The sequence below is a fragment of the Cloeon dipterum genome, chromosome X (assembly GCF_949628265.1).
Source record: "Cloeon dipterum chromosome X, ieCloDipt1.1, whole genome shotgun sequence".
NCBI lineage: Eukaryota > Metazoa > Arthropoda > Insecta > Ephemeroptera > Baetidae > Cloeon > Cloeon dipterum.
Window position 1 is genome coordinate 26,652,914 of NC_088790.1, and position 11,343 is coordinate 26,664,256.

General features: G+C 39.3%; 1 protein-coding gene across 3 annotated transcripts; it reads right to left on the reverse strand.

Annotated features, from left to right (window-relative positions):
• Positions 1 to 479: 479 nt before the first annotated feature.
• Positions 480 to 10,005, reverse strand: Gprk2 (G protein-coupled receptor kinase 2). 3 transcript variants are annotated; one of them, XM_065493201.1, is made up of 13 exons: positions 9,773 to 10,005; positions 9,580 to 9,675; positions 9,032 to 9,147; positions 8,900 to 8,977; positions 8,654 to 8,844; positions 8,158 to 8,509; positions 5,770 to 5,944; positions 5,594 to 5,709; positions 5,200 to 5,292; positions 4,998 to 5,141; positions 4,804 to 4,941; positions 4,619 to 4,744; positions 480 to 3,565 (listed from the first exon to the last, which is right to left on the reverse strand). In XM_065493201.1, the coding sequence occupies exons 1-13, from the start codon at positions 9,822 to 9,824 to the stop codon at positions 3,479 to 3,481; spliced, it is 1,764 nt and encodes a 587-aa protein (XP_065349273.1). In that variant the 5' UTR covers positions 9,825 to 10,005; the 3' UTR covers positions 480 to 3,478. The 3 variants fall into 3 exon arrangements, with proteins under 3 accessions (XP_065349273.1, XP_065349274.1, XP_065349270.1); XM_065493202.1 differs by having other exon boundaries at positions 480 to 3,568; positions 9,580 to 9,666; positions 9,773 to 10,004; XM_065493198.1 differs by having other exon boundaries at positions 480 to 3,568; positions 9,773 to 10,004.
• Positions 10,006 to 11,343: the final 1,338 nt, after the last annotated feature.

Sequence of the window (11,343 nt, forward strand, 5' to 3'; positions counted from 1 at the left end):
ATTGAGGCCTTTTCCAGTTGCTAATATATAGATGTCAACGCCCCAACCCCTGCAATTTTATTCGGTTAACTTAATATTTCTTCATAAAATAATTTTTTCAGCATGAGAAAAATGGTCTGACGCGTCTTGTTCATTCCCTGTCCCAAATTCCAAACGCATCAGTGCGACGACGAGAATTTTTTTTAATAAAAATACACATTCTTTCTGCTATATATGAGAGACACTCCGTAGAGGTCAAATAATAATGTTCATTTTCCACCATAATGCCACTACTTGTCTTGCAACCACGGCGTGTGTATGTATTTTTCTTCAGGTAAAACGCACGGATTTAAGCTATCCCAGCAAACCAGTCACGCAGGTCTTCGTTTTGCAATAATATAATATTGTACGCGTCCACCAGTAGCAGTTCTTGAGCCATTAATCTCGTTTAACAAAGTACGACTTCTTTTAGTGACACAGGGAAATAGAATTAAAAAGCGTTTTATTTTTTTTGTAAATATTTAACAAACATTTATTCAGATTCTCCATTTCAATACAAGGTATTGGCACACATATATCCTATGTTTCATATTTTTATTTTATTTTTTCTTTATAATATTATACTTTGGGGCGCTGCTCACAAACTCATCGCTCTTCATTTCCGCGCCCTCGACATTGCTAACGAACGTCCTCTCTCGAAAGTTTCTTTGCATTTTCGATTCATCACATTAATTGTATGCATGACGTTCTCCTCAAACACTTTCAGTTATTATTTATATATAAGATATTAAAAGCTATTATTAAAACAACTGCTTTCCTGGTATGATACCGAACACAGATACACAATACGCGCGCCGATTATTCTGGGAGGATTATATTAAAACGCGTTGTTTGTCCCTAAATATCCACGTCTCGTCGTTTCGAATGTTCACAATGTCAAAAAATTGTGCGTTTGAGAACAATTGACCCGATTGCAAACAAAACAAAACAAATTAAACAATCATGCGTATTTGATAGCAATATAATATATGTATATATAAAGATGAGCCACTAAATAAAAGGAACATGAAATAATTGTCAGTGAATTACCGTAATTATTATTACAATACTAACCGTACGTGTAAGATACTCGATGCGTAAAACTATAAAAAAAGTCTGGAAGCAATCAATCGCTATATAAATAATTAGAGATTAGAGTCTTGAAGCCCGTATCATAGTTTTGTACACAAGCAAAGCAATGAAAGCACTTTTTCGAGGAGAGTTTCGTGACGTGTGTGTTGAAAATGCAGAAAATTTGAATAAGATTAAATGCATCTTTTTAATCGGTTTGATTTTTGTGCTTCAGACCGACGAGGTCCGCGATTCCAAAATGCGTCGGTGAGTTGTTTTACAGCTGATAAAGAGGAGCAGGAGGAGGAGAAAGAGAGAGAGAGGCTGGTGATTTAAAACTAGAAACCGCTCTTTTCGGTGAACATCAATTAGTGGGCACATTAATTTCACTTATTATGGTTTTTACACATCCACCTTAACACAGAAGCACTATTATTTTATGAACATGTTATCTTGTGTGTACTTTCTTGCTTTCTTTCTTTCTTCTGTGCTTTGATTATTTTACAATTATATCATAGAGTTTGAATTAAAAGTTGTGTGTGTGTATGTGTGACGCTTTTTACAAAGTGCGCGCTTGCTTGACCAGAAGAATCATCGTTTTAGACACTCGACCGACAAACACGCATCCTCACTACGACGACGGACAAACATTATAAATATGTTCTGCGCGTGTTAGTTACACGTTCAATATGTCTTTGCTAGTCCTATAATATCACACTATATCTTGAGAAACAGTGATTACAACTCATTCTTTGCGTAATTATAACTATAATTCAATAGAAATGTACACATGTATAATTTAAAAATGATAAATTATGCGTTGAGAGAGCCTTTAGCTTTTCATTGGCGTTTGGCTGTTAATCTGCTAGTTCGTGTGCGTGTGTGTGTATGTTTGTGACAGTTTAATTAAATCCGCGCGTGCAACACCGGGCGAAGTGTCGCGATCTCGGGAATGATTCGGATTATTTAACAATGCCGCTCCGGGTCGACAAAAAAATAAAGAAAGCACCATGCAACAATAAAAACAATTGGCCAGGCTGGGCACCTCGTGTTTTGTCTTTATTTGGTTGCGTGCCGGAAGGAGCTGTGAAAAGACTAGCATTCGGTGGTGGAAGTGTGCAGAGTGAGTGAGTGAGTGAGTGGAAAAAGCAGCGTGTACTGTGTGTTCGGAAGGGAAGAAGGACCGAGGACACCAACTCTGGCCAAAACCCTGATTAGTGTCAAGTCTGTTGTTGGGAAAAATACTTGTACTCAAAGTGAACCACTCCTCATCTTGCGAGAAAAGTCCAAGCTATAATATATTATTATTTGTGCAAATCCAAGATTCCTTTTTGGCATCAGTATGATAATAAAAAAGCACCGTTTCTAGTGAGTTTGTGTGTGAGTGAGTGTGAATGCAAGAGATTTGGCAATGCTGCTTGATAAATGCATTTGGTTGGTTGATTTTTTGTTTTCTTTTTGTTTTCTTTCCACCGAGCATCCAAAAGCGACAAAATCCCTGCCTTGAGTGTGTTTCTCGCGTTGTTTGTATAAAAATGCAAAAGTTGTTTTGTGCTACTTTTTAAATGCAAAACTCTCGAGCGTTGTACTCTCAATCGCGTTTAGTTTGGTTTTCATCAAAAGATACCCTCTCAAAAAACAAGCAGTAAAATCTGGGCTAAGATGCTGTCCAAGGCTTTGCCTTCGAAGCGGCAGCGACGGAACGCACTCAATACGTTAAAAATTTATTTATTTCTCTTTTGATTGGTTGTCTATTTGACTGGCCAGGATCTAAGTATCAACTTCCATTGCCAAAATAAGCTAAGCAGAAATCTATGAGACAGTCTGGAGAGAAAGCTATCAGAAAGCCGGAAAGTTGAAGAAATTTTGCTCGCGTGCAGTCGGTTCTAAAATCGAATTGAAAACAAAGCACTATTTAAACGTAACATTAAAAACCTGGTCAACTAATTGCATTGAACCTTACTGCGTAAGAGCAACATGCACAGAAAAATACACCACGATAATGGGGCCTCTTCTTACCGGGAAAAATGCCGTAAAATCGAAAAATTATGTGCAGAGTTGAAAGAAGTGTTTTTTCCAATGGTTTCACTCGAGCCCAAAGTCAAACAAAAACTGTGAGATTTGCCAGGCGCAGCAGTTCTCCTAAGTGTTTTTTCGTTCAGTGTGAAAGTGTTTACATACTTGACGAGTGTGTGTTTGTTGCTCTCAGCGAGGCCGCCGGCGAGGAGCCTCTTGAGTATGAACTGGCACCTGCACAGGTGCAAAAGTTGGTGCTGGTGCTGGTGGTTGCTGCTGCTGTTGTTCTCTTCTTCAGCGACACAGCTGCCCTTGTCAGTTAGTTTGCAATATATTTATTGGTGGCGAGCAACACGTCCGCTTTTACAGCACATCAGCTCGCAATCTCGGTGACAACTGCGGGACGAGCTTCGTACAGATGCTTGGCCACTGGCAACGGCTTTGTTCTGGACTGCTGTTTCTTCTGGAATGAAACGGGAACGAATTAAAATGACGTGCAAATGAGAGCAATTTTTGTCATTGAGGTCCAGTTACGAATTGGAACAAATCTGTAGAGTATAATTCTCGAATGGCAGGAGTTTTGCCTAAAATCCTTATTTTATATAATAGGGCAGCAGTTTGCAAGTTCGCAGCCGTCAGAAAGATGCGTAGGAATTTTTCCTGAATAAATTCTCATGTTAGAAAAATCAGAATCTCTTTCTTTAAAATTAACTTAACATTACAATGGATGGTATTTTTGAGCAAGCGAATTTTTTCCTTTTTTTAGGGAAGGTTAAATTAAAAGGGCCAGAACAGCTGCTGTACAGTGCGAAAACGTGTTATATAGTATTTCCTTTCAAAATTTTCACTAATAGCTTGTAACAACTAGTTGTAGGCTTAGGATAAGGAAAATAGCGACTACACGCAAATTGAAAAATGCATTATTTTTTCATTATTTTTTTTAATTAACTCCCTGCGACACCCAGGCAGCCCGATAGTTTGTTAAAAAAGTAATGAAAAAATCATACATTTTTCAATTTACGTGTAGCCGCTATTTTCCTACACCTAAACCTTCCACTAGTTGCTTCAAGCTGACCATGCAAAATTACCATACGTAGTAGAGCAATTCAGTTTTCCTCGAATTTAAATTTTTAAACTGATGTTTTCTTCTACTTTAGGGCAAGTCACGAGGAAAAGTGCATTTTCGAATTACCGCACAATTTTAATAAATAAAACCAATATATTCACCAGTAAAAAGAAATTCAGAGCTCGCAATCCTTAAAAATTGAATATTTTCACGACTTGAAGGCAAAACTTTCGAAATATCCAATTGTTTGGGAAAACCGGACATTTTTTACAGGAAAAAATCCCTGTGAAATCAACCGCAGATGGTATAAAACCGCGTACGCTGCTTAAATAACAAATTCAAACCAGAGTTTTAAAACGCACTAAATATTTTTCCTATCATTTAAATTGCAGGGCCTGGTCTTTCGAAAGCAGTGATAAATTTTAAGCTATAAGAATTTACACTTACCTTTCTTCTAAACGGGAAGCAACTTTTCTTTTCAGGCTCGGGTTCAGCATCGATCATCAGATCTAGCGTTGGGGTGTTTTCAGGGCCAAACACGTTCAGTTCCTTGTAGCACTCGGTTTCGATCATCTGCGAGAGCGCAAGTTTTAAAAGATTTATTTCGTAACTTCAATCAAGACAACTGCCACCTCTGTTTGCCAAGGTATCGAAACAGATCCTGTGTTGAATTTGCTGTAAAAAGTGTCGTCAGTGGCGTCCAGGTTGACCCCCTTCACCGTGGAAAATTGTTCGATGTCCAACACATCTTTTGCATAGACCGCGTGCGGCTGTCGAGAGCAAGGTTAAAATTAAAATGAGCTCACAATTTGAGTGGAGGTATTACATCCGGACTGAACGGCGGCTCCATGATTCCCGCCTCCAGCCTCTTCCAGTTTAGGCACCTGAAGAATTCGTGCTGTTTGATTTCTCGAGCACCGTGCCGATGGCTCAAACATCCCATTCGCTCTTTCACTCGCTTTTTTAACAACTGCCGAAAATACAAAATTGGTCAAAGAGCGGCATTAAATAAAAATAGATCAAATTACATGTTGACATAAGGTTTTCGCTTCATCGTTGAACTTTGAGGAGTACTTTTCTGTGTCTTCTTTCACCCGTCTATCAACCTCTTCCCTTTTAACCTGAAAAATGTTGATATAAAATGAATACTACTAAAACTCATTAGAAGCGAAAAGGCCGACAAACTTTTTCGCCGACGGTAAAATTGTCCAAAACCACGTTTTTACATCATGGGGCTCAAATTTAAACTGACGTCACGCTGATCACGTGACTGTGGTTGCCACAATAGTGAAATCTACACAATTTTACCGTTGGCGAAGAAGTCCGTCGGACATTAGCTACAAATTTCAGATCGGACTTTTTCCTCGGCCCGAACGAATTGGATTTTTTAAAATCTAGGAATAATAAACACCGAAATTATACCTTTTCTTTACGAGCTCTGAAGGGAGCCTGCCCCTCAATCATCTCGTAAATTAGACAACCAAAGCTGAACCAGTCGGGACTAAACGTGTATTTTTCGTTATCGATGACTTCAGGAGCTGCAATGTAAATTAGAAAAATGAGCAGCTGCGAATGGAAACCACTAAACAAGCACTCACCCATGTAGCCGACCGTGCCAACTCTCCCCCGCACCATTTCACCCTCGGGAATTTCCACAGCTAACCCCAGATCGGAAATCCTGACGTGACCGTGATCGTCCAGCAATATATTTTCTGGCTTGCAGTCTCGATAAACAATGCCGACTGCGTGCAGGTGTTCTAGGCCACAAAGCACCTGCAATTCATTAAAAAGCATGATGTCTTAAATACATTCCTGTGGACGAACGACTTTTAATTCTCGAAGGCTGACCCAAAAGAAAAAATAAATAAATATCGAGGGATAAAGAAAAAAATGGATCTTGGGTCGCTGACGACACTTGACCAAATGCCTGATGTTACTGCGTCTTTGGTGACGTCAATATTATTATTGCTGGTGATGTTGAGAACCTAACAGTATTGTGCCAAACAAGAAGCAACAGTGGCATGGCATTCACCATTTAAGAGCAACGAGGACAATAGCGTTTCAAATTAAGCTACCAAATTGAACGATGTCAGGTGTAAACACTTTAAAAGCTCTCCAAAATGTCAACAATTTTACCCGCAAGAATTTTTACACAAACTGGATATTATAAATTGTACATTTTCGCTGATTTTCTCGTAACAAACGTATGGTAATCATTATTCTAATTGCGATCTATTATAAACAGAGTTGCAAAATACCCGCATTTTAAAAAAAAAATGTAGTGCAGTGGTAATGGTTTTTACAATTTTAACTAGTTTCTTGCAGGCCTTAAGTTTTCTATAATTTAATAATTATTTGCTCACGTCTTCAACTAGAAAGATTGTAAGAGAGAAATTTTGTGAGAAATTGAGGGAGCAAATGACAGTTTAAAAGAAAATAATGCGCACAGTAGAGGATATTTAGACCACTCCGACCGCAAATTTTAGATTTTCCAAGGGGAAAAATCATTTCTCGCACAATTGGTAAAAATGGAGTGGTTAAATCCCGTTGGTAAGCAAATTTAATGCAACCCCGATTATAAAGATGTACTGCTTGCGATATTCTAAAAAAAACACGATTCTCACAATCTGTAGCATACCTGCGTGCCACGTAAAAAAGAAAAGAATTTATTGAGGAATTTTCTTGGAAATTTACCCTGCAACCTTTTCAATTCTATGACTCAATTCACAGAGGCAATTTTATGTTCAGGTATCTATTCTAATCTTTTCCTGAACACGATATCGATTTAAAAATTACGTACAAAGAGAACCGATGCTTTGTTCAGTATTTTCAAAGGAAATTCCTACGCTATATATAAACAGATCACATTTCGCAATTTAATCTTTGTCTTGGGCTCCAGGTTAGGCCTATCATGTCAAATTAATGATTTTGATTCCCAATGCGATTTTTATTGAGCAAGATAATTTATAAAATTTCATGTTATGAAGTGCGGTCTTTATTCATCATTTATTAAGTCTTTTTTAAGGATAGTAGATATTACGAATCGATGTTCGCGCTATCTGATTGGTGGTGCCAATTTTTTAATATTCTATAGTTAGGTATAATTAATGTAAATCTTACAAATAACTCAATAACAATGGTAATAGAGTCTGTTACTTATGTCAAATCCTAATCTCTACTATCCATTTAGCATTTTTTTATAAATTAAACTGGATCGAGCTTTATAGGCAAAGAATAAAGACCATTTTACTATTGTTTGTGAAATTCAGGGTTGCAAAAAAATGCAGTGCAGCGGTAAAAAGCCTTTTTTTTTAAATTTTATCCAGTTTCTTGCAACTCAGTTTTCAATATTTTCTTATTATTAGCACATGGCCTAGACTAGAAAAATTGTCAGAGATAAATTTTTGGAGAAATTGAGTCAGCAAATGGCAATTTAAAAGAAAAAATCTGCTCAGTAGAGTAATTTTAGATTTTCACAGGGGATTAAGGAATAAATTAATTTCTTGTATTTCTTGCGCAAGAAATTTGTAGAAATCGAGTGACAAAAACCAGCGGTGAAAAAATCAGTTGGTAAGCAAATAACCCTGGTGAAATTTAGCAAAGGTTGAAACTTCAAAATGTAATAATAAACTTAATTCAGGACCAAGGAAGTTAAATTTCAAATTTTGCCAAATTTCTCAAAAATTAAGCGGCGTCAATGAATTTTTGGTTTGATTTTGATCCCTCTTGTTGCGATTTATGCAATGGTGTGCGAATTAAGAGGTAAATAGTAAAAATATTCCAACTGGAGAAATAAATCATGACTTTCAAAATAGGGACGATGCTCACAACTTGATTGGCATGCAAACTTTTGAGCCGATTTTCTCATAAATTTCAAGCTTTTTCCTAATTTTTCAAGTACAAGTAAACAAGATTTTTTACAATTATTATTTATCTGATAATCTTAAATTTAAATGTAATAGGAAAGATCTGATGATCTCACTCACCTCTGCTGAGTAGAATCTTGCTCGATTGAGGTCAAAGCCGGGTTCGCCGCCCATGTTGTATATGTGGAACTTGAGGTCGCCGCCATTCATAATGGTGAGCACCAAGCAGAGGGCGTCCTTGGTTTCGTAGGCGTACGCGAGACTCACTACGAAGCGCGAGTTGATCCTTTGGAGGATCTGCTTTTCGATCAGCACCATCGCCTCGCCTCGCCGCTTTTTGATTCGCTTCTTCTCCAGCTTCTTACAGGCGTACATTTTTCCAGTTGATCTCACTTGGCACGCACACACTTCGCCGAAGCCGCCTTTCCCGAGCACTCGGTACATCCGGAAGGTTTTGTAAGTGACCGGTTGACTGAAATTGGTATAAAATTAAAATATTAATAAGATATAACTGCTCTTCCTGGTTTAAATTTAGTTTGGAATTAGTGACAAGGAAGTTATTATCAAAAAATTATTGTTTTGACATGAAATTAGATGCAGTATTATTTGAAATTACCTTTCAAGCCACTTCCACTGCAAGTACCGATGGAAAAACATGGAGCCCTCGAACAACCGGAAGGGTTCGTTGGCCAGGAAGGACTTGACAGCACTCATGCAGTCTTCAAAAAGATCTTTGCTTCCGGATGCCATGCTCTCCTTGCATTTTTCGATCATGGTCTCATTGAGCACGTCAACCGCATCTTCCGCCTGGCGAGGTCAATAATTAGTTTTGCGAGCGGAGGGAAACTGGGAACACTCTTACGTCTCTTCTCAAGTATCTTTCGTAAATGGTTTTGGCCACTTCCATACGGTTTTCGTCCGCTTCCACCTCATACCGCTCCTGCAGAGAAAATTGGTGAGAACAATGCGGCGGTCACTACACAAAAATACTGACGATCGAGTCAAGAAATATGTTGTATCGATGATATTCTGGTTTTGCATCCTCACAGAACTGACGGAAGAGCAGCCGCCCGATAGGCTGCTGGTCTACTATGTAGTTGTATCTTACATCTGAAATACATAAAGTAGAATTTGTGTCAAAACAGAAAATAACAGAAAATCAACATGCAATTGGCAGAGAATTTGATGGTTTAGGACGGTGGTTTTATTTTTAGTCACCCTGCTGCCGGTGTCATTTTTTAGTTAGTTAGTTTTCGCTTTTGGCAGGAGCTGCGGGTCGTGACTCACTATAAATTATGCCGCTTGTTAACTTGAAGAGTCTGCCATAAAAGCCGCAGAACATTCAAGTTTTATGCTGCATTTTTTTTAAAAAAACAACACCACCTGAAGTAAAAACCACAAAATGTTATTTTAGGCGTGCATCGGTATGTATGCATGTAAATTCGACCGCAACTCCCGCAGGACGAAAGGACCCTCGAGCCTCAAGGTCACTCGTTAGCGCCTCGCAGGACGTGTCGGTCGAATCGCTCTATTTGTACTGACCTATCTTAGTCTTGAGGTCTATGCACTGCGAAATGTGCGGGAACTGCAGGATCTTTCTCCATTTCTTGCTCTTGCCCTTGTTACTATCTGCTTGCCCTGAAAGCCGTAAAAAGGATCAACTCGGCTTGTATAGGCAAGCTGGGGGGGTGGTGCTCGCGAGCTCCCTTCAGGAGGTGTCAAAAGTTCAACGCACCTTCTCGTGCTTTGAGGTAGACCGTATTGGCCACGATGTTCTCTAGTTCCATGAGTTCCAGCTTGACTGCCTGGCCGGTGCCCGGGCCGATATCGACCCTGTCCCATCCACAGTCCACTAGATCAGGTCGGTTCGCCGGGGTGTGGTGCTGCGGCTGGAGCGAGAGGCGGTATGTTCCACCATACACCTACTGACGGCACCAGCGGTGGCGTGTTTTCAAGATGGCGCCCCGCTAGCCCGGCAGGAATTGATATCGATCGCCGTCTGGTTTCTCCGCGCGAAATCACGCGCTGGAATGGCAGTGGGTGGACTCTTGCTCGACTGATGACATCTTCTGAACCTCTAATTTTTTCTATTCGGGAATAGAGAGAGATGCAGCTGTAAAAACTGGTGAAATCTGTAATTCGATATCGATAATAACGCCCAAAAACCGCCCTTGAAACACCCGTTTCTGTTAACCAATAAGTGGGCGCTATTTAATCACGTGACCGAAATCCGCCAATCATGGCATTGGTTGGTTTGAGGTGATAAGGCGCGTTGGCATTATTATTCGCCATCTCCGTAGATTACGACGAGAGCAGGTTACAGCTATTTACATTTATGAACAATATAACACTGCGATAGCTTTCATTGCCGAGCTAATCATTAAATCTCACCCGCATGATTGAGCTTTTATTATGAACTAAACAGATGATGATCTGATTGTGAGGAATTAATATTTGGATTATACTGATTCCAATAATTAATAATATAATTGCACAATAATTCCTGCAATTGAAATTAAGTGATTAACTGGCTAGTAAAACCTCGCTTAGTATTATTCCGCGTCTGGAAATAGTTTCCAAGAGGAAGGTGCACGCGCACGTGCCTCCAGACACGTCTCGTAAAATTTAAGAGGCTAAGCTCGGTCGCAAAGAAGGCGCACAGCAGACGAAGTTACTGCTTGAAACTCGCTTTGCAAGCGCAACACGAAACTTGATTTCAAAATTACTTCTTTCCTAAAAGGAATGTGAAAATATCAAGAGTGATTTACGACACGAGAAAGATGACCTCGTTGAATTAAAAAGAAAAAAAACAGCTGCTGAGTAAAAATGATAAAATTGTGAAATGCTTTTCGGCAAACAACATGAAAAGGATGATCTAAATCGTGCTCTCATTAACGACTAACTATAGCTTATGGCTAACAAGAAGCAGCGGATGAGAGGGCCGAGCGCCGCGGAAACAAAGAGTGTGCTTCTCAATCGTGATTGCACCCACTCGGAATTAATGGCAAATGAAACCGGCTTCGGCTTGGGGAGAGAACAAATGCGCGCACGAAAGACCAGACAACCATCCAAACAGCACCCACGAGCTCTCCCGATTTGGAATTAATCACTAACTGAGTGGTAATTTATTTTCCTTACCAAAAAGCGCAGGCACGGACTGCTCGAGCTCAATAGCGAGATAAATCTTCAGTCAGTCAGCCGGAACAATTCACCATCGACGAAATAAAAGAAGCCATTATATGTTAATTAATTCTCCTTGACCTTTGATTCTAATTAGAATTCTCTCCTTTCTTTTTATTAAATGGA